At 47.0% G+C, this 24,915-nt stretch overlaps 1 protein-coding gene across 3 annotated transcripts in view; it reads left to right on the top strand.

Moving 5' to 3' along the window:
* SHC3 (SHC adaptor protein 3) overlaps window positions 1-24,915 on the top strand; it is a 58,449-nt gene that overhangs the window by 14,740 nt on the left and 18,794 nt on the right. For all 3 annotated transcript variants that reach the window (XM_083464912.1, XM_083464913.1, XM_083464911.1), the window contains 5 exons: window positions 8,175-8,245; window positions 9,334-9,397; window positions 12,567-12,686; window positions 21,514-21,567; window positions 24,496-24,547. In XM_083464912.1, coding sequence (XP_083321038.1) covers window positions 8,175-8,245; window positions 9,334-9,397; window positions 12,567-12,686; window positions 21,514-21,567; window positions 24,496-24,547 — 361 coding nt within the window. The remainder of the gene's footprint in view (window positions 1-8,174; window positions 8,246-9,333; window positions 9,398-12,566; window positions 12,687-21,513; window positions 21,568-24,495; window positions 24,548-24,915) is intronic.

Here is a 24,915-nt window from a genome sequence, read left to right as displayed (position 1 = left end):
ATCCAGGACGGGCACATATTCAAGTACAGTCTATAATGAGAAATGGCCATTAGAGACGTATTGATTCATTAGAACAATTTCCAGATGGGAAGCCATGCCAGTTTGTTGCAGCAGTGACAACAGTCTTTTGGCACCTTAAAGGCTGACAAATTTATTATGGCATAAGTCTGCACAAGCCAGAGTCCACTCCATCTGATGAATTGGACTCTAGTCCACAAAAAGTTACACCATATTATATACTGTATATATATATGGGCTTTTAAGGTGCCACAAAAAACTTCATTGTTTTGTTTCTTCCTTTGCTCCCTCTTTCATGAGATATTATAGTACTGAACACTATATTAATATTACTTTAATACTGTTAAAGGTAAAGGTACCCCTGACCGTTAGGTCCAGTCGCGGATGACTCTGGGGTTGCGCTCTCATCTCGCTTTACTGGACGAGGGAGCCGGCGTTTGTTCGCAGACAGCTTCTGGGTCATGTGGCCAGCATGACTAAGCCACTTCTGGCGAACCAGCGCAGCGCATGGAAACACCGTTTACTTTCCCACTGGATGTACCTATTTATCTACTTGCACTTTGATGTGCCTTCGAACTGTTAGGTGGGCAGGAGCAGGGACCGAGCAACGGGAGCTCACCCCGTCGCGGGGATTTGAACCGCCGACCTTCTGATCGGCAAGCCCTAGGCTCTGTGGTTTAGACCACAGTGCCCGCCGCGTTAAGAACAATATTAAATACTGAATTTCTACAATTGCACCCTTGCACCTATAGTATACACCTTCCGATGTGTTTTATGTAGGAACAAAATAATCATTGTTTATTAGTACTTCAGAGAGTGTTAATAGCGTCCAAAGGAGGCCTGATTCAGGTTGCTTAGTTTTAACCTTTTCCCCTGCAAAATTTCCTATAATAACCTCTGCTCCTGCCTCAGCTGTTATTTGCCACATTGAACAAAACATATGACACATATTTGTGTCCTTTCTGCTGCTTCTGGGGCAAATAGCAGCTTTAGGGGAGCACTTTGTAAAAAAAACAGTGGATGGAAGGGATAGTTTAACCCTCCTCTCCCACCGCCACAGTCCCAAGCCTACTCAGACATGTAATTCTATTTTTTTATGTTTACTTAAAAAACTGTTGGTTTTATTTAAATGCTGAGTGTTATTAAGTCTTGCTGTTTTTGGTCTTATAGCTATTTAATGTGAACCCACACCTCACTCTTGTTTCTCAGTAGTTTCCAGACGTCCCCGTTTCCTGGGGACAGTCCCCATATTTACAAATCAGTCCCCTGACAAAATCCATCTATTTAGTAGGAAGTTGAAAAGTGTCTCCTGATTCATTGAAAAAAAAATCTGGTAACCTTACAGAAGCCACCTTTGGGCTTGCAACCCTGTCTGCGCTCACTGTCTGAGTTCACTATTAGAAGGAGTGATGTATACACTAACACAATATGTTCGTGCAATAACACATATTACATTGATTAACTTGTGCCATGGAGTTTGATGTATTATAGTGAGCGCTATCTATGGCTCAGGAAATGAACAAATATAAACTTTAATGTGCCAACCTTGCTTTTCTTATTATCTGTCTGAATTGATTTGCTAAAATTTAGCAGCTCGCAGAGAGCCTCCCAGTTTTCATTTCAAGAATTGCTTTTGGCCAAAATATCCCCCCCGTAACCTAAAGGACAGTATTTGTTTGGTTCAAGTATTCTCGGCTCGTTTAAAATGAGGTGGCAAAGAAACTGAGCTTAATGTGCATCTCGCTTCTGAAAATTGAATTGTAAATGGATAATGGCAATGGACACAGTCTATGGGTGTTTTTAGACACTCTCTGTTTTGCGGTAGAATTCAATCACATACAGTACCAGCAAATTCCAGCTGTGGAATTCCAGCTGATCAGAAGGTATTATACAACAAACCCACTTCCTAAGAAGATTAGGTTTTTGGCGATAAGGTAAGTGATGGGAAAATGCGCTGGAAAATGTTGGATAACACTTGCTCTCTGACCTCTCTGCAAACAAATCATAATAAATGCACAATAAATACCTCGCTTCACCCTCCTTCCAGTTAAATCAGAACGAACGCTCAATAAACAGGCCATCTAGACCATTTGCTTTTTCTTCTCTGAAGATGAATAGGGCTTCCATAGGGGGGGGGGCTTAATTGGAGATATTGCAAATAAGTTATTGGCAGCATTTAAAAAAAAAATTACTTATTGAATTCCCAGCTTGGAAGGGCGAATCCAGATTAAACAGGAAAGGGTGGGATTTAGGCTGGCATTTTGAAGTCAATGGCATCATATGGACATTGCAAAAACATGCATGCCTGAGGAACACTGATCCCACAAGGAAATCTGTAGGACTTCCCACTTCATTTTATTATTATGATTTTATTTATGATTTTCAGTTTTATACATCTCAATAATTTTACAATCATTTTAACATTTCAAAACTCACCTTCCCCCTCTCTCTGCGGTTCCTTAAATTTGTTTTTTATATTTTCTGCATATTCCAAATTGGCTTAAGTTACTCATTTTTTCATCTACTTTAAATATATACGCTTATAAAAACTTCAGGTTTTAGAACTGCCAATGTTCTTATCTATTTACAGTTTATTTGTAGATATTCCATAAACAATTTCCATTCTTTTATAAAAAGTTTGTTATCTTGATTTCTTGTTTTTCCGGTACCTTTCGCCATTTCTGCATATTTCATAAGTTCTTCTATCCCTTCTTCTTCTTTCTATTTTTGGGCAAGTAACATTCTACAGCGACTACAGAGGACTTCCCACTTCAGCTTAGTAAATCAATAAGTCAAGGAGTTGCCTCTGGCAATCCTATCAGAATGAGACTGCTCTGTGTGACCCAGGAAGTTCACAGTATATGCTGAGAACGCTCTTTGTAGAAGAAGGGCAAGAAGGCAGCTAAATTTCTCCCCTCCACAGAGCTACGAAACTGGTGAGAAGCTGCAGTGAGCATCCAAGGTGGATGTGGATTTGAGACTTTTTACTGCAGAGCTCTTGGTTTTATATTTCTTAAATGGCAGATTAATAGTACAGTTTCCTTTACAAAGCAAATGCATAGCCCACCAGCTATTCTGTTAACTATTAAAGGAATTTAATGCCTTTCTCTTGTTCGTCATCCACGCCCTCCTGAGATTGAAGAATTAGATTAAATTGCAGCCTTAAATCTCTATGTCTGCTTGTCATTCTCCAGTGCTCAAATCTCACCCATTAGAACGTAATTCAGATATGGGAACTGCATATTAAGAGATCTTCTTTCACACATGAATATATCTGAAAACACACATATTCATATCTTTCCCTCATGTGCAATTAACACCCTGGATATTTCTTTTAATGAAGCCATTTTTGTGTTATCACATTGCTGTACAAGTAATCAGTTCAACATGAATAAATCTTGGCAAGTTTTCGAAGGAGGGCTCCTCTTTTCCAGCTAAAACTATTACAATGCGACGCTGAGACAGATTGTATGCAGACAGCCATGAATTCAAATCTCCCTAAGTAAGAAATTTCTAATTTTGCAGGCCTATTTTTAGAATAGTTAATAGAGGGCTGGCTGTCAACCAGCATTTTCAGGGATTTTCTGCGCCAGGATTAAATGCAGATGACTTTGCTGCTCGTATCATCAAAATGGATACCTCTGACCAGACGTTGCGTAGAATCTCGAGGGTACGGGGTATTGCATTTTTGTTCATGAAATATTTCTAAGGTCACATTGCAGCACCTTTATTTTTTATACTTCATTTAAGCTGCCATTTCAGCATCTGCTGGGTGGGTGATAGGGACCGGGGGACTCTTAGCAAAGGTTATATGGGTAATATTTAAGATTAATTGCAGGGGGGGAAATGGCTGAGAAGTTCCTGACCCATGCCTGAGTCCTGTTTCTGTTTGCAGTTGTAATTTATGCAATGTCAGGTGGCTGTCCCTTTCTTTTATATTGTTGCGATTTGAGACCCCCCAGCACACCCCAAAAATGAAACACAGTGACACAGGATTTTAGTTTAAGTTATTGGGCAAAATTTAGGCCACAACTTTATTGAATACAAAATGTGGGTGGTATTGCCTTAGGCATTGGAATCATCCAAACTGGTGTATCAGATTCCCACCCGCATCACGGGGAATCTGATAATAGGGTGAAACATTGCCAGAGGGAGCTCCGCCAGAGGGTCCAGACTGGCGCTCACCCCTGGTGCCCCTGTGGGGTCCTGGTATGGCCCTAGCCCCTTAGGCCAACCCCTAGATTCCTTTAAAGGAATTCGCTTGAGCTTGGAGGGGCAGGTGATAGCCGCCCCTCCCCACACATTGCTGATCCAATGCCTAACCGCCAAACCTTACAAAGTTGTGACGATTGCTACTGTGGTAGGTGAAAACCAAATGGCCCTGCCAATTTGCCAGATGGAAAAATTCCTACCAGGCCCCCATTGCAAAACAGGCAGCCAACAAGTCCATAGCAAGGCCAGATGGACCTAAATAAAGGATGGGTGGGTGGGTGGGTGGGTGGGTGGGTAGTCCGCTGCACAAAGGCAAAGAGAACCAGCAAACAACGTGCAGGGCTTAAATATTGTTTCACAGTCACCCCACAAGCCAAGGGTCCAAGTGACCATGAAACGACCAACCGGAGTGGAGCAGGGCATAGCTTAGAGATCCGATGGCAACGCGCTCCCTCCTTTAAGAGGAATTGATATCTCATCCACATTGGTGGGTGATTGATTAGGGGTGGCAACTCCCAGTTCATACGCCTGATCTGCCCAACTCCTGCTGCAAATTTATCTGGCCTCCAAGGACCAAACAATTTTGGCGACAGCAGCTAAAAACAGGGTGGGAGTGGATGGGTGGGACTTAAGTAGACACTGCGCTGGCTGGGCAGAATCTGGTGCTTTGGTAGGGGTGCAAATTGCCCTCTTCCTGATCATTGAGTCAGTTGTCTGATGTGTGCAGAGAGGGCGATACTCCTTCTTCCCAAATGGATCAGCTGAAGAGGGAGGACTGTGTGTGTGTGTGTGTGTGTGTGTGTGTTCTCTGTGTGTTTGTGCATGCAAGAATGTGTGTGAGAGAGTTGGGGGGGCTCACCCCTGCATTACACTACTTCCCGTGTAGATCTGCTGCGTAGCATTTTACAGGGCTGAGCGGTGAAGGGCATGTTTACAGAGTTCAAAACTCCGACTCCGTGTGATGGAGGTAGAGCTGTGTTCTCCTCATACGGCAGGATCTGCTGTTGAATTGCTACAGCAAAAGGTCAAGGGGGATGCTGATTCTCCATGATTGCTTCTAAGTGCCCAGAAGGTAGTGCTTTCCTCGCTGACTTCTTGGTGCCACAGTGAAATATACTCGGAGTCCTGTAGTGATTTCATGCTCTTTATTGCAGCTTGTAAAACAGTGATTGAATTGCCCCCCAAACCTCAGGCTTTTATATACAGTGGTACCTCAGGTTACATACACTTCAGGTTACATACGCTTCAGGTTACAGACTCTGCTAACCCAGAAATATTAGTTCTAGTTAAGAACTTTGCTTCAGGTGGTGCGGCGGCAGCAGCAGGAGGCCCCATTAGCTAAAGTGGTGCTTCAGGTTAAGAACAGTTTCAGGTTAAGAACAGACCTCCGGAACAAATTAAGTACTTAACCCGAGGTACCACTGTACATTATTTACACAATGAGTTCTGTCTGATTGGCTGATTCTGCTTCCCTCCTGGAGCCTGATTGGTCTTTTCCTGCAGGCCAATCAAGTTGTTGCATTCTAGGATCCTACTTGCCTATTATTCTGGGATCCAGGCTTAGTACCTAACACACAGTGAACTTGGAGGAGAGAGAAGCTGCGAGGAGGGAAGTTGCAGAGGGGTGTTGAGCTCCTCACTTCTGTATCTCCTCTGCTTTAACAATCCAATTCCCAGCTCTCTACTTAATTGAGTTCTTGCTTAACCAGATTTGGGTGAACGTGTACACACTCATTATTTATAGTCTGAGCGTAATGCAGGCATAGCGTGTGAAAAGTGTTTAGATCCGCTGCATCGACAGCTTTCAATGGGGCTGGTGTCCACCCTCAGTTACTTTTCATTGAGTATCTGCTGTAAAGTTGGAAATGAACCCTGAAGGAAAGTGAGGAATCCAAGGACTCCTTAGGAACCTAGAAGAGCATGGAGTGAGCCAGAGGTTTCTAGCATGTCTTATGCAAACAGCAAAAGAACAGTTCCATAGTCTCACTGGGTTAAAGCTGACCAAAAGTCCAGAGGTAGCATTGTGTGGACAGGCGGAGTCCCCAGATCCCGTGCGGTCCCCCCCGTCATGTGAAATAACGACTCATGACAACGTGCTATGGGATTAAATTGGCCACAACTTTATTAACTTTCAAATGTGGGTAGACCTTGGCTCAGGCATTGGGCGTTCTCCCTCCCCAGTCCCCAGCCGGGGACCTAGGGAGCATCAGGGTTATCCAATGTGTGTGGGGGGATGGGCCGGCTCTGGAGAACATATGTTCAAGCAGAGATAGCTGCCCCCGTTACGCTGCCGCCGCAGGGGAGAGCAATGACGACCTTTCGGCGTACGGTCAAAGCCTCCCTTTAGAAACCCCTTTAACGGGGAACCCTGGTATCGCCGCCGCAAAGAGGAAGATGGACTAAAGGATTCCGCCCAAGGCCTGATACCGCCAAAGTTGTGACGTTTTGCTACGGGAAAGGCGAAACCTGCCAATGCAGGGAAATTCCTTTCCGGCCCTTTAACAGCGACCTTAACGTAGCAGCGCCCGCATACCTGTGAATAAAAGTTAACCTGCAAAACCTGTGAAGAAAAGTTAACCTGAAAATAAGACATTAACTGAGGGTGGGTAGGGTGGGAGATGCTCTGGAGCCAAGTGAGGATTCCTAGGTAAGATCCTCCCTCTATTGTGTGGGCAGGTAATCCCTCCCCTACCTGGCCTGGTCTCCTTGGCAACGCTTCCCCCAGGTGGGATTGGACAACTGACTGAGGTAGGCGGAGACCTCCAGGTATCCCACCTGAGGGAAGGCAAAGCCAAGCCTATGCTGTTGGAGCCGCTCCAGATCTAGGGGCTGCGCGCGTGCACGCAAAGGGCGCCCCCTGTTTTAAGCAGGGAGCGGTCATTATTATCAATTTATGATAGGGTAGAAGATTTGCAGGCTATGAAGGACTTGCTCACAAATTTATTGACAGCCGTGCAAATTATTATAGCCAGGAAGTGGAAGGGGCAAGCAGAATATAAAATGGAAGAATGGTATAAAGAGCTGTGGGATATAACTACTAATGATAAATTAACATGTGCCATTAAGGTAAGATGGGGAATATGCAGGAGAAATTATTTTGAGGAGATATGGAAGGTGTTTGAAGAATTTGTACACTGCAAGAGGTATGGAATTTTTGGAAGGTAGGATAGTTACAATGGAATGGTCTTGGTGGTGGGGTGCACATTTTTATTCTTATTTATTTAGGATTATTTCATTGTCCAAAAAACAAAAAAACACATCACTAAAAAAATTAAAGAACAGTTCCATTGTCAAAAGCTGTTCCTTTTGAAAACGACCCCCCTGCACAAATAAATTGATCCAGTTGCTCACTCTTCTTCACCCCTCCAAAGAGATGTTTTGCTTTTTGTAAATCACGCAACTTGATCTCACTGTGTCAAGTGGGGAAGGGCCTGGCTTGTCCATTAACAGCTGTGCATCCATGTAAGAAACTGGTGGGTGGGAACAGTTTCTGCGTCAATAAAGGGCTGTGATTTTCTTCCCTTCTATTATTGTTGTTGTCATTGTTAAATTTTAATATTGTTCATTTTGTGTGGACTATTATACTATAAAGGTAAAGGTAAAGGAACCCCTGACCATTAGGTCCAGTCGTGACTGACTCTGGAGTTGCGGCGCTCATCTCACTTTATTGGCCAAGGGAGCCGGCATACAGCTTCCGGGTCATACTGTACTTTTATTTGTTTTGTCAGTTTGAGTGGGGACTCTTGTTTGGTGAAAATGAGACATACAGTATAAGAACATGCATAAATAAAGCTACATAAATTCCTATGCGTGCCCCATTCTCCATCTGTTTGTGTGCACTTGTGGGAGGAAATGATTTGTGCTTTTATTTTGCATTTTAAAATGCCTGTTATAAATTCCTTTCCCACTTATGCTTATTTACCATTTTCTTCTCCTTCCCGCAGTACTTGGGATGTATAGAGGTCTTGCGTTCCATGAGATCCCTTGACTTCAATACTAGAACACAGATTACAAGGTAATATGAGATGATGTACTGCAAATACTTTTCCACATCTATCTTTTGAACTACCTTGCATAAGTATGTACCATGTGAAGAAGAACAAAAGCAGAAAAGAATATGTGTGTTTCTTTTCCTTATTCACACATGAATAAAAGCAGAGCATTCCTGTGGGATGGGAAGGGGCTGCCTCTTACGGTTCTACCACCTGAGATAGCTGCTTCATTCTGCCTCAACTGTGGGTTAGCTCTGAATACCGTATTTTTTGAACCATAACAGTCACTTTTTTTCCTCCTAGAAAGTAAGGGGAAATGTCTGTGCGTGTTATGGAGGGAATGCCTACGGGTGGCGGGGGGGGGGGGATCTGCTGCAGTCGTGAGCAGAAGATCATGGTTCCCCTTCCTTCCCTCCTCCGTGGCTTTGAAACAGCAAAGTGGGAGAAGAGCCGCTGAGTGGGGAGGAGAGAGGGACAGAGAGCCTGCTTCTTTAAAGGAGCAAAGCGGGAGAGTAGAGGAGCCTTCTCCCCTTATACCCCTCTTCTGCATTATTAGCAGCATCCTTCTCCACCCACCCCACGCGTGCTCCTTGTCCCTTGTGTGCTTTTCCTTCCCTCCCACTTAAAACGTGGTTACAAAGCATGGATCCACATGGATCCTCAGGATTTTTGCATTGGGCTACTCCAAACTCACTGTCAGGTCACATGTTTGTGGCCACAGCATGAACCACAAAAATCATACATCCATTGTTTCATTTAGAATTCCCCCCCCTTGTTTTCCTCCTCTAAAAACTACGTGCGTGTTATGGTCGAGTGCGTGTTATAGAGTGAAAAAAACGGTATGCTAAAACTTCACAATTCCCTAAGAAAATTAGCAAGATTGGTTGCCCTGCTTTTCTTACTTTTAGCATACTCGATACAGCCTATGGGACCATCAAATAGTATAATATTTCAAATGCTAACTTTGGTTTGCTATGAGCATCAGAGTGCTTTAGTCCATATGCAGACTTTCCAGTAGATCATTACTTGAATGCCACCATGAGAAACCAAACTGTATGCTTCTGGCGCCATGAAACCATTTGCTACCCAATGTTCTTTTCTGTCTCTCCAGGGAAGCGATCAGCCTTGTTTGCGATGCTGTGCCGGCAGCCAAAGGAGCCTTTAAAAAAAGAAAGGTATTTGCCTTGTGTCTTTTTGTCAACGTGATCATATTCTCTCATCTTGGGAGCAAATGGGATGCGACATTAAGTCCATGTATGCATTTTACACTTACAGTTTTTGTCCTTTGAATTGCTGCCATGGGAGGACCTGAGCAGTATTGTGCCCATGGCAAAGGCAGTTAATCCTTTACCTGTGTACCAAAATCACAACACACATGCACATACAAATACTAGCGCTCCTATTGGGGTCAACAGAGATTCTTCCACTGGTACTTCCCTAAATAATGTATTTGAGTGAGATGTTTTGCTGATACCATGCATTAACAGTGGGTAGCGGGGAGCTACTGGGGCGACTGCTCTGGGTGCAGAATTTTTTGTGGGAATGTTCAGTGTGGCAGGAGAGGATATATTGTTTATTAATATCTTTCCTAACTTGTGCTAGCAAGTTCCTTCATGTAGCAGAGTTACATTCCCCTTTCTTACATGCACAGAAGATAGCTTGTAGCAGGCTCGTGTGAGTCTCTCACTATTACAGTGGTACCTCCGGTTACATACGGTTCAGGTTACATACGCTACAGATTACAGACTCCACTAACCCAGAAATAGTACCTTGGGTTAAGAACTTTGCTTCAGGATGAGAACAGAAATCGTGCTTTGGCGGCACGGCAGCAGCAGGAGGCCCCATTAGCTAAAGTGGTGCTTCAGGTTAAGAACAGTTTCAGGTTAAGAACAGACCTCCGGAACGAATTAAGTACTTAGCCTGAGGTACCACTGTATACAGTTCAGTCTGACTCAGATTGAATTGTAAATTCCTGGTAAATTCCCTTTAATCCCTCTTAAAAGAAAAAAGACACAGCAATCTTACTAAAAGGCAATAAAAGAAGTTTACTCACATCAGTTCACAGTTGGATTCCTGAAGGCAGACTTAGTTACAAACATGTACATGTGGATCTTCCCCACATGGTGGTAATCCCAGTGCTTCTGCAAACTGGCAGCTAGCAGAGCATTCCTAGCTGAGAAGCTGGTCGAACGAAGAAGGAAGTGAAAGAGAGAGAGAGTGCTGCATGACTCGTCCTTTTGTTACCTGGACAGGTAAGGTCATGCCCACCTCTAGTCACATGCAAGGGAAGGATGCTCCAGCCCAGGAGGAATAGGAAGTTTCAACTGGCTGGACCCAGGGGCATACGAAGGCAGGGGTGGAGGTGGGGCGGTGTGTCCCAGGTGCCACCCTGGGGGGGGGGCAAGATGGCCCACTGCCTCCCCCCTGTTGGATTCTTAAGCCTTATCAGAGGAAACTGGCCACTCTCCAGGCACTTGGCTTAAGCTCCTTGTTGACCTCCCTGTCTGCGTCTCCCGGCAGGATCAGGCTAGGTCACTATTGGCGATCCTCCTCAAGCGTGAGAAGAACACACCACTCTTCCCTCCTCCCTGCCTCCCCCAGGGAGGGGAAAGAGACAGACAGAAATGTATTTACATGTCTTTATTTCTGTCCTTGCAGCAGTACAGAGAAACGCGTCTGTACTCATCAGACTCCAACAGTAGAGAGAATAAAACCCTCCCCTGTACTTCCAGTACAGGTCAGATGACACTCTGAGCTAACATCCGGTACTCAGTACAGTGAATAGACTGCCCCTTTGTTCCCATGGTACAGTCCCAAACATCAACATCCTGTTTTGCATTCCAGCAACTTGCAGCTCGCTCTCTCATTGCTGCTTTTCCATAACACCCCCAGCTGTAGAGTGGCCGAGGGCGATTGGCGTCCATACAGGCTGCCACGTGTGTGCAGTCTGTACAGGCGCTGCGCATGTGCAGTCCATATGGGCACTGTGCATGCGCGCCCTGCCCCAGGTGCAGGAGAAGCTTCCTCCACCACTGGCTGAACCAACATTCCCTTGCATGTCCACTCTAGGAAAACAAGGTGTGTTGTATTTTCAGCCAGTGTGCCTGTTAATACAGTGGTACCTCGGGTTAAGTATTTAATTCGTACCGGAGGTCCGTTCTTAACCTGAAGCTGTTCTTAACCTGAAGCATCTCTTTAGCTAATGGGGCCTCCCACTGCTGCCATGCCGTCGGAGCACGATTTCTGTTCTCATCCTGAAGCATAGTTCTTAACCCGAGATACGATTTCCGGGTTAGCGGAGTCTGTAACCTGAAGCGTATGTAACCCAAGGTACCACTGTACTTGTCTAACAGCATTTTTCCTGAATGAAATAAAACAACACTTTCCTCCATGCTTGCAAACCCTAAAGGAAGGGCTTGTGTCCCCAAATTGTCCCAACTGTGTGGAGAATCCACACAAATAGTTTATTACTCAACTCTGTGAGTTATATGGAGGGATTTAAAGTGGCTTTCGTGAGCAGATATAATTGCAAATATTTCAGCATTTCTATAGGTAATAGATTTAGTTTTCTGCTGTTATGGGAAAGCTTCTCTACTGACACTTGTCATGATTTTGAGGTAATTCGACGTCGCTCCACATGTTCATCTCATGCCTCTTGGTTCTTTTTATCTATTTATTACATTCATTTCATATGCAATCCATTCTCCCAAGGAGCTCAGAATGGTGTACAGTGGTATCTCGGGTTACAGATGCTTCAGGTTACAGACTCTGCTAACCCAGAAATAGTACCTCAGGTTAAGAACTTTGCTTCAAGATGAGAACAGAAATTGTGTGGCGGCGGCAGCAGGAGGCCCCATTAGCTAAAGTGGTGCTTCAGGTTAAGAACAGTTTCAGGTTAAGAACGGACCACCAGAACGAATTAAGTTCTTAACCCGAGGTACCACTGTACATGGTTCCTCACCCCCATTTCATCCTCAGAACAACCCTGTGAGGTAGGGTAGGCCGGGAGATGGTGACTGAAGCAAGGTTATCCAGTAGGGTTTTTAGGGGAATTTGAATCCAGGTCTCCGTGGTATGACACCAACCACTTTAGATCACTATATTTCCCTTATCTATATAGAAACAACCTGCATTTTCTCTCTCTCCTCGTAGCACTGTCCCTTCCTTGTGAATCGACACGCGACTTCTTTCTTACTAACTTCGGATAAAAGCAGCCGCAGAACGTTGATTAAAATGTCACACTCTTGACGAATAAACCCCAGAGGATCCCCGTTTATGCAGCGTGGAGTCAGGTGTCACCAGATGCTCCTAGAGTACTGAAATGTGTGCTTTTTGCTTTCACAGCCGCCGAGTAAAGCCCTCTCTAGTATCTTGGGGAAGAGCAACCTTCAATTCGCGGGAATGAGCATTACTCTGAATATCTCTACCACCAGCTTAAACCTGATGACGCCTGATTCCAGACAGGTCTGTACGCTCTAATTCCTGCTTGCTGCTTTGAACAGTTCCATGGCGCTTGTTCCTTGCTGCCTGCCAGATTATTTCTGTGCTTAGTGGTCCTGTTCTCATTTGTTATAACTAGTGTTTTCTGGTACGCCTGAGTAGCTGAACACTGGAAGATCCAGGGCAGACAAAAATAAGTACTTTCGTCACACAGCACATATTTGCTCCAGAAAAAGGGAGGGATGACCACCAACCTGGATGACAAATGCATGGAGGATTAGGTCATCCGTGGCTAGAACCCATTAAGGTAAAAACGTATAGGACCCCTGGACAGTTAAGTCCAGTCAAAGGTGACTATGGGGTATGGCGCTCATTCTGCTTCAGGCTGAGGGAGCCGGCGTTTGCCCAAAGACATCTTTCCGGGTCATGTGGCCAGCAGGACTAAACCGCTTCTGGCGCAACGGGACACCGTGACGGAAACCAGAGCGCACAGAAATGCCATTCACCTTCCCACCACAGCAGCAGTGATAACTGCACTGGCTCATCTTCAAAGCCCAAATGTTTTGGCCTGGGCGGAACAGGTCCTTGTACTCTTATTATGCCTTTGCTTGTCTGGTTGGGGGACGGAGAGCGTGCGTAGAAACTCGCCCACTGCACAAAGGTGGAACTTCCGTTTCCTCTGCTCTGCCTACATTTGCCTCTTTTTCTGCCCCACTCCTGCTATAGACAATAGTGAGTTAGTGTCAGGGACTGGGCAGAGGAGTGATGGCGGAGACCGACTCCCCAGCCTGACCTTCTAGAGAAGAAAAAGTCAGTTCAGAATTACAACAGGGGTTTCAGAGAGATCACAGCTCAGAGGCAGATGAGAGAAAAAGCTGGGAAATAATGGGAGAGAAGGAAGAAGTACCAGAGGGGGGACAGCTGACAGATTCATTGTCTTTAGGAAGCATTCCAGACCCCCTGTCTCCCAAAACCTGGCAAGCCTTGAAAGTAGGAGAGCAGAGAGCTCAAAGGCAGAGGGCACATTTCAGCACCCGTAGCTGAAGCATGAGAGAGGAAGAGAGTGGAGACTCACTCGGGGCAATGTCATTTCCAAGCATCTCTCTGTGACTATTGACTAAAAAGCAGTTGGTAAGAACTTCTCCTTGCCTTATCCGTTCCTGGCAACCAGCCATGGGGGTTTGATCCTCTGCTGCCTGACAGCTAGATGGACCAACGGTCTGGCTAATATAAGACAACTTCCTATTTTCCTACTAAAATGGGACTACAAAGTAAGCAAACGCGTCTCTCTCTCTTTTCCCTAGGATAAAAGTACCATAAAAAACGGTGTGGGTCTGGGACATGGGTTGCGCTGTGGGTTAAACCACAGAGCCTAGGACTTGCTGATCAGAAGGTCGGCGGTTCGAATCCCCACAACGGGGTGAGCTCCCATTGCTCGGTCCCAGCTCCTGCTAACCTAGCAGTTCGAAAGCACGTCACAGTGCAAGTAGATAAATAGGTACCGCTCCAGCGGGAAGGTAAACGGCGTTTCCGTGCGCTGCTCTGGTTCGGCAGAAGCAGCTTAGTCATGCTGGCCACATGATCCAGAAGCTGTACGCCGGCTCCCTCGGCCAATAAAGTGAGATGAGAGCTGCAACCCCAGAGTTGGCCTCGACTGGACCTAATGGTCAGGGGTCCCTTTACCGTTACCTTTTAGCTCCATGGTAGGGCACAATCTCTGCATGCAAAATATTTAATTCCCGACCTCTCCAGGTAAGGATAGAAAAGACTCCTATATAAAGCCCTGGAGAGCGGCTGCCAATTGGTGGCAGAAATTCTGGACCAATTTCTGCATTGCAGAACTATGCTATCTAACATGGTATAAGGCAGCCACGGTGAAACATGTATGCTTCTTCAATTTGGCAGTATGTTTAGGGTATTCTGACTCAAAGGGCACCCAGATGGTGGTTTCAAATGGGGTTCGGTGGATGCGCATTCATTGTAAATGACTTCCCACAATCTGCACAAACGGGTGACTCCGTGCTGTGCTTCCACCTGTCCTTGCCTGCCCACTCTGCCTGCGGCAGGATCCGTGGGCTGCAGGATCCGTGAGGCAAGAGTCATACTGCGATCACACCAAAAGCCAGCCCGCCTTGCAAGATTCCAGGACTTTGGGTTTAGCATCTGAGTGCCACTCTGAGATCCTGGGGAGATGCCATCTGGGCATGCTGTCACAGAAGGTTTGGAGATGCACGACTTTGCACATTTGTTTTCGATGTTATTGTTTCTGTTTTTAGGCTTCTGAGGACGTTTCAAGCTCATGGTTGCCCCCAAACCAACCCTGGAAACTGTAGTCAAAACAAAATTAAAAAATTCCTTCCAGTAGCACCTTAGAGACCAAGATTGTTATAGATCCTGAAGCTGAGGCTCCAATACTTTGGCCACCTCTTGAGAAGAGAAGACTCCCTGGAAAAGACCCTGATGTTGGGAAAAATGGAGAGCACAAGGAGAAGGGGACGACAGAGGACGAGGTGGTTGGACAGTGTCATAGAAATACCAGCATGAGTTGGACCAAACTGTGGGAGGCAGTGGAAGACAGGAGTGCCTGGCGTGCTCTGGTGCATGGGGTCACAAAGAGTCGGACACGACTAAACGACTAAACAACCACAAGTTTGTTATTGGTGTGAGTTTTCGTGTGCATGCACACTTCTTCAGATACACTTTGTTAGGGATTGATTAGCTGCTTGTGCGTAAAAACGTGCTCCCTCAGAGTTTGTGCGACCCCACAAACCTCCGTGTGTGACGGAGCTCCTCAGACATGTCTGCTCTAGTCACTAGTAGAGTCCGACAGTGGCTGTCTGCGGAAGCGTTTCCAGCAAAGGAGCTCCTTAACGGAAACGCGTCTCCTGGACTCACGGCGTGACAGTTTCCGGCGAGGTGTGGGTCTCCCTATGGGAGACTCAGATACCTCCCCACTGTTCTCGCTGGAAGCTTCCCTGAGCCCTCCCTCCTGCTCGCATTCCCTCAGAGACCCACTCCTCCCCCTGCTGGTCCCTGCTTCAGCTGTTGAGTCTCTTTCTTCCTCCCTGAGTCCCTCCACCACCTGATGCTCCGATGGCAGTTCCCTGACATCCACCTCCCCTCCAGGGCCCCCCTCACCCCCTCCCATTTCCTCTCCCCTGGGAGGTGAAGGGCTAAAACCCCGAAACGAATCTTCCTCATCTTCCGACGTCTCGAACAATTCCCTCCATCGATCGTCGTCCTGGCTCGCTGAATCCTCTTCCTCTTCAGAATCTGGGAACCCCTCCAACTCCTCTTCCTCGTCGGTGGTGGCAAAGTATTCCCTTCGGAACCTCGCTACAGGCTGAGGTTTACGTGGGAACCTCTGATGAAAAGTCTCTATTAAAACTTCGTCATTGACATCCTCTGCCCTAACCCAGGTGTTTTCCGACTCCGGTTCCCCTTCCCACATTACCAAATACTCTACTTGATCTCCCTTCCACCTGGAATCGAGGATCTCCGCTACATGGTAGCTGTGTTCCTTCTCCTCCATTGCTGGTCCCCTAGTGACCCTCCCTTCACTGTCTCCTCTATACGGTGACAGCAACGACCTGTGAAAAACTGGGTGCAGCTTCATGTGGTTCGGTAACCGGAGCCTGAAAGCCACTGGATTGACCTGCTGCATGACTTCAAACGGACCCAGCCTTTTGGGTCTTAATTTCTTACAACCTCCTTTGAACGGCAACCCTTGGGTTGACAGCCACACCTGGTCCCCCACCCTGATGCTTTCACCTTCCCTTCGGTTTTTGTCTGCCTGCCTCTTATATTCCTCCTTAGCCCTGTTTAAGTTGAGTTGGAGCTGGCGATGGATCGCTTCCATTTCTTCAACGAACTGTTCTGCAGCTGGAACGCTCCAGTTCTCCCCCTCCCCCCCTGGGAAGGCTCTGGGATGGCACCCGTGATTAGCCAAAAAGGGGCTCATCCCCGTGGACACGTTCTCTGCATTGTTGTAGGCAAATTCTGCCAACGCCAGCTTCTCCACCCAATCATTCTCTCTGTCATTAACATAACACCTCAAATATTGTTGGAGAACCCCATTTGCTCTTTCCGCCTGCCCGTTGGTTTCTGGATGACGGGCCGTTGAAAAATTAACCTCTACATGCAGTAAGCTCATGAGCTTCCTCCAGAACCTGGAAGTAAATTGTTTCCCTCGGTCTGAAACCACCCTCAAGGGGGCGCCATGCAACCGAAACACATTCTCTACAAACAATTTGGCTGTTTCTTCTGCTGTGACCGCATGTGAGCAGGCTATAAAGTGGGCCATTTTAGTTAACAGGTCTACTACAACCATGATGGCTGTTTTCCCTCTAGACCTTGGCAGATCAGTCATGAAATCTATTGCCACTGCTTCCCACGGTCTTTCAGGTGTGGGCAGTGGTTCTAATAAACCAGCCGGCGCCCGCCTCTCCCCCTTGGCTCTTTGGCATTGTTCACACCCTCTCACATACTCCCGCACATCTTCCCTGACCTTGGGCCACCAAAATTCCCTGGTAACCAGCCACATGGTCTTGTGTTGCCCAAAATGCCCTGCTGTGGGGCTATCGTGCAGCTGCTTGAGTACCTTCTCCCTCAATTCCCCTTCAGGTATATATAACGCTCCCTTATAATACAATGCCCCGTTTCTCTCCTCAAAACCACCGGATTTGTCTTCCTCCCTCCTGAGATCCCTGAGTTTGTCCTGGGCGTATGCATCCTGCACCGTACCCTCTACCAATTCCCTTTGCCCCACCAAAGTCGCCCCACACACCCAGCGGTCCTCTGGAATGATATGGGTTTCTTCGGGTGCTCCCTCCCCCTCCAAATATTCAGGTTTGCGTGAGAGAGCGTCCGCCCTAACATTCTCTGGGCCTGGCACGTAACAAATCTCAAAGTTAAATTTGGAGAACTCCTGGGCCCATCTCAACTGCCTTTGGTTGAGCACTCGCGCAGTTCTCCAATACTCTAGATTTTTATGGTCCGTGCACACTTGCACCTTATGTTGTGCACCAACTAGCAGATGCCTCCATCTCCGGAACGCCTCATGAATAGCAAGAAGTTCTCGGTCGTACACCGTGTAGTTCCTCTCGGATTTGTTCAGCTTTCGCGAAAAGAAGGCACACGGTCGCCACTCTGACTCCTCCTTCCCCGGCTGCAGAAGAAGCACCGCCCCTATGGCTCTGTCAGATGCGTCTGTTTCAACCCTTAGCTTCTTTCGTAAATCCACATGCAGAAGTTGTTCTTCAGAGGCGAAGGCCCTTTTCAGCTCCTCAAACGCTCGCTCCGCCTCCGCCGTCCATACAAACTTCTTTTTACTGCTGAGACAGTCAGTGATGGGCGCCGTCAGATGGGCGAAGTTGCGGATGAACTTACGATAAAAGTTTCCAAACCCTAGGAACCTCTGCACATCCTTCTTGGTTTTGGGTGTTTTCCATTCCAGCACTGCCTGTACCTTGCCGGGATCCATGGCCAATCCCTTGTCTGACAGGCGGTACCCCAGGAATTCCACCTCCTTGGTATGGAACCGACACTTCTCCAGTTTGACCCACAGCCTGTTGGCTTGCAGTCTGCTCAACACTTCTCTGACGTCTCTCACATGTTGCTCCTCATTCTCCGAATACACCAACACATCATCTAGGAAAGCAACGCAATTCTTGTAGAGCAAAGGGCCCAGTACGTGGTTCATAAAAGATTGAAAACACGCTGAGCCTGCTTGTAATCCAAATGGCATAACGAGGTATTCAAATGCCCCCAAAGGGGTAAACATGGTGGTTTTCCATTCATCCCCTTTCCTTATGCGTATCAGGTTGTACGCCCCCCTTAGATCCAGCTTTGTAAAAATCTTTCCCTTCCTCACCCTGGTCAAAATATCATCAATTCTGGGCATAGGGAAAGCCACCGGTTCAGTCACTGCATTTAACCTCCTAAAATCGCATACAAGTCTCGGCTTGTCCGCGTTTTTTTTGTCCACAAAGAACACTGGGCTACCCCCTGCTGCTTTGGACTCTCTGATGAAGCCTCTCTTCAGGTTCTTGTCAATAAACCCTCGCAACTCCTGCATTTCTCTGTCTGACATGGCATACAACTTGCCCACGGGAAGCTGTGCTCCAGGGAGTAAATAGATCTGGCAATCAAAGGGTCTATGAGGTGGTAGTTGGTCAGCTTCCTTCTCGCTGAACACGTCGCTGAGATCTGCATACTGTGGTGGTACCTTCACCTTCTCCATTACTTCAGTCCCTGCTAGGGTGGCTTGGGCCCCTGCTGAACCCTTTTCCCCTTTGCAGTGTTCTAAGCAATGTGCTGAACCAAAGGACACCACTCTTTGATGCCAGCCAACCAGCGGATCATGTAGAGCTAGCCAGCTCATTCCCAAAATAATGGGAGCGCCTCCCAGGGTGGCCACATTAAACGCTATCAGTTCTGTGTGCCTTGCCACCCTCATTATCATTGGGACAGTCTGCAAGCTGACTCCTCCTCCCAACAACTCCCTGCCATCAATCGTGGTCACCTGCAGGGGGTTGCTTAAAGGGATAGTCTGTATCTGGTGTTCAGCAGCAAACTCCTTGCTCATAAAATTGCAGGAGCTGCCTGAGTCCAATAGCGCCTTTATTTTTAGGGGGTGCCCATTTTGCAGCTCTAGCGACACTTCAATCACTAGAGCAGGTCGAGGAGCTTCTGGCACGGGCACTTTCACTGCTCTTTGGCCTGGCTGCAGTGCCCCGATTGTGGCAACCAGGCGTTGGCTTTTACCTGCTCCGTTCCCCCCTGTTCTCCCCCCTCAACAGCTCCCACCATCCCTTGCCATTCCTTCCTCTGGGGGCAGACTCTGGCAAAGTGGCCTGGCTGTTGGCAGAGATAGCATTTCCGGGGGCCCTTTCCCTCCTTCTTAGCCCCCTCGCTGGTTTTTGAAAATGCACGCGCGCGCGCTGTTCCGATTTCCATCGGCTCTGCCGGCGGGAAAGCTGGCTCAGGAATGTCTGGAATGCGGAACTCCTTCCAACGTTCCCCTCTCCCTTCCCGCCTCTCCAAGGCTCTTGCCTCCTGCCGCGCTCCTATGGTCAGCGCAGATTTGGTCAGCTGATCCATAGACTCCGCCCTGGGGCTCCGTGACAGCTCGTCTTTCACCGCCGAAGAAAGACCTTCTTCAAATAGCATTTGAATGGGTGCCGCCGATAAATCCCAACTCAGTCTGTGAATCAGCATGGTAAACTCAGTCCAGTACTCACGGACAGATCGACTTCCCTGCTTACAAGCCATTAGCTGTCTGCGCACCGCCCCTTCCTCAGTATCGCTGGAAAACATGATATCCATTGCACGAAAGAACTTCCTCGTGTCCTTTAGTATGTCATTGTGCGTTGCCATTAGGGGTCGAACCCAGTCTCTCGCCCCTTTCTCAAGATGCCCAATTACGAAAGCAACTCGCGATTCCTCATCAGGGAACTCATCGAACTGCACATTAATGGCATATTGCATCTCTGTCCTAAAGGCATGGTAATCCTTGGGGTCCCCCCCAAATTTTTGCACCAATCCTGGTACCTTTCTGGGGAATTGAGTGGCTCTCCCCTTCTTGTCTGCATCCTGAGCCCTTCTCTCCTCCAGCCTCGCCGTCTGCAGCGCCAGTTGGACCTCCAACGCTCGGTATCTATCTTCCAAGCTTGGACCAGCTCCAGCCCCCGCTCCTCCGGTTCCGGTTGGTTCGCTCATGATGCTTTCTCTTGCACAGGCAGCGTACAGAGACTGTCGGACTGCTGTTAGGGATTGATTAGCTGCTTGTGCGTAAAAACGTGCTCCCTCAGAGTTTGTGCGACCCCACAAACCTCCGTGTGTGACGGAGCTCCTCAGACATGTCTGCTCTAGTCACTAGTAGAGTCCGACAGTGGCTGTCTGCGGAAGCGTTTCCAGCAAAGGAGCTCCTTAACGGAAACGCGTCTCCTGGACTCACGGCGTGACAGTTTCCGGCGAGGTGTGGGTCTCCCTATGGGAGACTCAGATACCTCCCCACTGTTCTCGCTGGAAGCTTCCCTGAGCCCTCCCTCCTGCTCGCATTCCCTCAGAGACCCACTCCTCCCCCTGCTGGTCCCTGCTTCAGCTGTTGAGTCTCTTTCTTCCTCCCTGAGTCCCTCCACCACCTGATGCTCCGATGGCAGTTCCCTGACACACTTCTTCAGATATCTGAAGAAGTGTGCATGCACACGAAAGCTCATACCAGTAACAAACTTAGCTGGTCTCTAAGGTGCTATGAGGGATGCGGATGGCGCTGTGGTTTAAACCACAGAGCCTAGGACTTGCCGATCAGTAGGTCAGCGGTTCGAATCCCTGTGACGGGGTGAGCTCCCCTTGCTCGGTCCCTGCTCCTGCCAACCTAGCAGTTTGAAAGCACATCAAAGTGCAAGTAGATAAATAGGTACCTCTCCGGCGGGAAGGTAAACGGCGTTTCCGTGTGCTGCTCTGATTTGCCAGAAGCGGCTTAGTCATGCTGGCCACATGACCTGTACGCCGGCTCCCTCGGCCAATAAAGCGAGATGAGCGCCGCAACGCCAGAGTCGGCCACGACTGGACCTAATGGTCAGGGGTCCCTTTACCTTTAAGGTGCTACTGGAAGGAATTTTTTTAATTTTGTTTCGACTACAGCAGACTAACACAGCTACCTACCTGTACCTGGAAACTGTAGTTTGGTACAGCTGCATGGAACTGTGTCACTCTGGGGAGAAGGTAGACTACACTTCCCAGAAATCTTTGGGGGAACCATGTGCTTTAAACAGATGGTGCGAATGTGACTCTGGAAAGTCTGACTGCATCTCACACTCATGCTAATCTTTTCCCGAACCCTTTACAGATTATAGCAAACCATCATATGCAGTCTATTTCCTTTGCGTCTGGAGTAGATGTGGTAAGCATTTGATTCATTTATTTAGAATCATTTACATTTTGGAACTGATGAAATCATACTGTGGTACTGATGTAAGGGTACTGTGCTGCAACTGATCGCTTAACTTGTTCTGGAAATATCGCTAATTAGACCTTTGCCATTAAGTTCTAAGTGAAAGCTCTGGAAATTCAAAACAAGGCATCATCATTCAGTTTAACACGAACACTCCTGTGATATATGAAGGCACTCTCAGAGGTGTTACAGTAAAGATGAAATGAAGCCAATATGTTGTGAAAATAACTTCATGATTAAAAAGAAAGAAAAAAGGAAGAAGCCCATATTATCAATAGCATAGCGGTCTGAACACTAAATGACTGTATAATGAGCAATTTCTGCTTTGGGCAGAGGTGTTTCTAGTCTCTACAGTTATTTAGCCTCTATTTGTGACCCAAGCATCAGCTCCTGAAATGCCACTGCCTACTGAATTTTCGGAACGTGAGTTGCCTAGGGGCAAGCAAGAGATGGGTGGAGGAGAGGCCCAGTTCAAAGGATTGTTGTGACACAGGGCTAAATTTACACATGCATCTCTCACTACGGTGGCTCTCAGTTAAACGCGTGAACTGTCCCATTTGAAAAGTTTTGCACGACTTGAAAGCAGATGGTATCAAAGTTCCACCCAACTATGCTGTACATTCACAATTGGAGGCAGTAATCATTTTGCCCGGACATTGAGGTCCAGCTCTGAGGGCCTTCTGGCAGTTCCCTCACTGCGAGAAGTGAGGTTACAGGGAACCAGGCAAAGGGCCTTCTCGGTAGTGGTGCCTGCCTTGTGGAACGCCCTCCCATCACATGTCAGGGAAATAAACAACTACAGTGGTGCCCCACAAGACGAATGCCTCACAAGACGGAAAACCTGCTAGACGAAAGGGTTTTCCGTTTTTTAGCTGCTTCGCAAGACAAATTTCCCTATGGGCTTGCTTTGCAAGATGAAAACGTCTTGCGAGTTTTCCATTTTTTTTCCGCTCCCCCCCCCTTTTCTAAGCCGCTAAGCCGCTAATAGCCTTTTAGCCACTAAGCCGCTAAGCCTTTAATAGCCGCTAATCCGCTATAGCGCTAATCTGCTAAACTGCTAATAGGGTTGCTTCGCAAGATGAAAAAACCGCTAGACGAAGAGACTCGCGGAACGGATTATTTTCGTCTTGCAAGGCACCACTGTATCTGACTTTTAGAAGACATCTGAAGGCAGCCGCGTTTAGGGAAGTATTTAATGTTTGATGTTTTATTCTGTTTTCAATCTGTCGGGAGCCCCACAGAGTGGCTGGGGAAACCCAGCCTGATGGACGGGGCATATAAACAAACAAATATACAGTGGTACCTCTGGATGCAAACAGGAACCGTTCCGGAGCCCCGTTCGCATCCTGAAGCAAACGTAACACGCGTTTGTGCGCGCTGCGTTTTGCCGCTTCCGCGCATGTACATGACGTCATTTTGAGCGTATGCGCATGCGTGAGCGGTGAAACTGCTCCGTTACTTCCAGGTCGCCATGGAGCGCAACCCAAAAATATTCAACAACAACAACAATCTTTATTACGCTCCAGAGACCCAACAAATCGTTACAAAGCTATACACAATTCATACAGCCTACCTCCAGGTTAAACAAGCGTTTTGTTCAGACTATAGGGATCATTGGTTCTTGCAACCACCGATAAAAACTTTGCCATATTCATCCCGAAGTTACTTCAACCCGAGGTATGACTGTATAATGTTGTTGTTGTTGTTGTTACTTTCTGAATACCTGTTGCTGGAAACGACAGAAGGGGAGAGTGTTGTATTTGAATCCTGCTTGTGGGTTTCTCACAGGTTGGCCACTGTCAGAACAGGCTGCTGAGCAGGCCGTTGGCCCGATCCACCAGGCTCACCTTATATTTTTAGCTATAGTGATCAATCTGTGATTGATCACACAAACATCTTCGCTTATTGATGGTATGACCTTAGCCAGAGTTAGGGAACCTGTCACCCACCAGATCAGCTCAAGCAGTGTGGCCAATGCTCAGGGATTATGGGAGCGATATTCCAGCAACATTTGCAGGGCCACAGCTCCCCTCCCCCCGACCCTAATGATGACTCAAATGGGTGAATTATTGTTGCGTTTGTGAGCTGTGCCCATATTCCTTTGTAGTTACCTCTCCCTTTTCTTCCTCCTCTGCTCCCCTCCCCTTTTTATAAACTTATATTGTAAGTTGAAACTCATCTCTTGCATATTCTCTTACCACAAACTTTGTGCTTTTTAGCTTAAATACTGAAATACTAAATACAAACACACCTCAGTGTGGTACAGATTGTGTTTGGGCACAGAAGAAAAAAAAGAGTTGCAATGTTCCTCAGCAGGAACATGTGGTATTCTCTCGACTAATATCCCATTGATACAACACTCCTGAAATCCCACTCACAATTTACAAAAGCACTTGTGGGGGGCAGATAATACATTTCCCCACTTATAAAATATTGGCTCATTTCAGATGTAACAACAAAAATGGTTTGTTGCTTTAAGAAAATTGTACCTCCTCAATATACAGCATGCCATTTTAATTGTAATTTGGGTACCTTTCGATAGATATTGAAAAAGATGGCCCAGTTTTTTGATGGTATTATAGCCTTTGAATTGATGGTTTTATACCAAGGACACGCTTTATTATTTTGCAGGGTTTTCTGTGCAAGAGTTCTCTTTGCCTTCCTGCCTTAATGTATCTACTCTAGAATCTAATCTCTCTATCTGGATGATATTTATAACACACTCGTCACCATGGTACCCAAGCACAGGCAACCAGTTGCAAACACTCAGATGAAAAGCAGCGCACCTTTGTTGCAGCATAATGAAAACTCACATGATATTCATGGTAGATGTTTGTCTCCTTGCCCCCCCCCCATCTCCCCTCCCTCTGCCAACAGGATACAACAGACTATGTCGCATATGTAGCTAAGGACCCTGTGAATCGCAGAGGTAAAGTACTGCTTAACATTCAATCTCCTCTTCTTTTTGAAAATGTAGGCTGCTCAGATTCTCATTAAGACACTGTGTTCTGTTGATAATGGCTTCCCTTCCGCTAACGGTACCATGCACCATATTCAAAGTGTATTCTGTTATTTCTTACATTCGCATCCCGCCTCGCCTCCAAAGAGCTCAGTTGCCAAATCAGATGAGATGTCAGAGCTCTGAAATGGGATTTCCGTTTTCTTAAAATTATGGAAAACAGCAGCTCCAGGGTTTGGAGACTGTGGTGGCCAGCTTTTTCTCCTAACTGCCACTTCTTCATATGGAAAACACACACAAGTCTTCCTTCCTTCCTTCCTTCCTTCCTTCCTTCCTTC

The sequence above is a fragment of the Podarcis liolepis genome, assembly GCF_965112155.1.
Source record: "Podarcis liolepis genome assembly, chromosome: 11".
Classification (NCBI taxonomy): domain Eukaryota; kingdom Metazoa; phylum Chordata; class Lepidosauria; order Squamata; family Lacertidae; genus Podarcis; species Podarcis liolepis.
The sequence above is the reverse complement of the archived record's forward strand: the minus strand, read 5'-3'. Positions and strand labels throughout refer to the sequence as shown.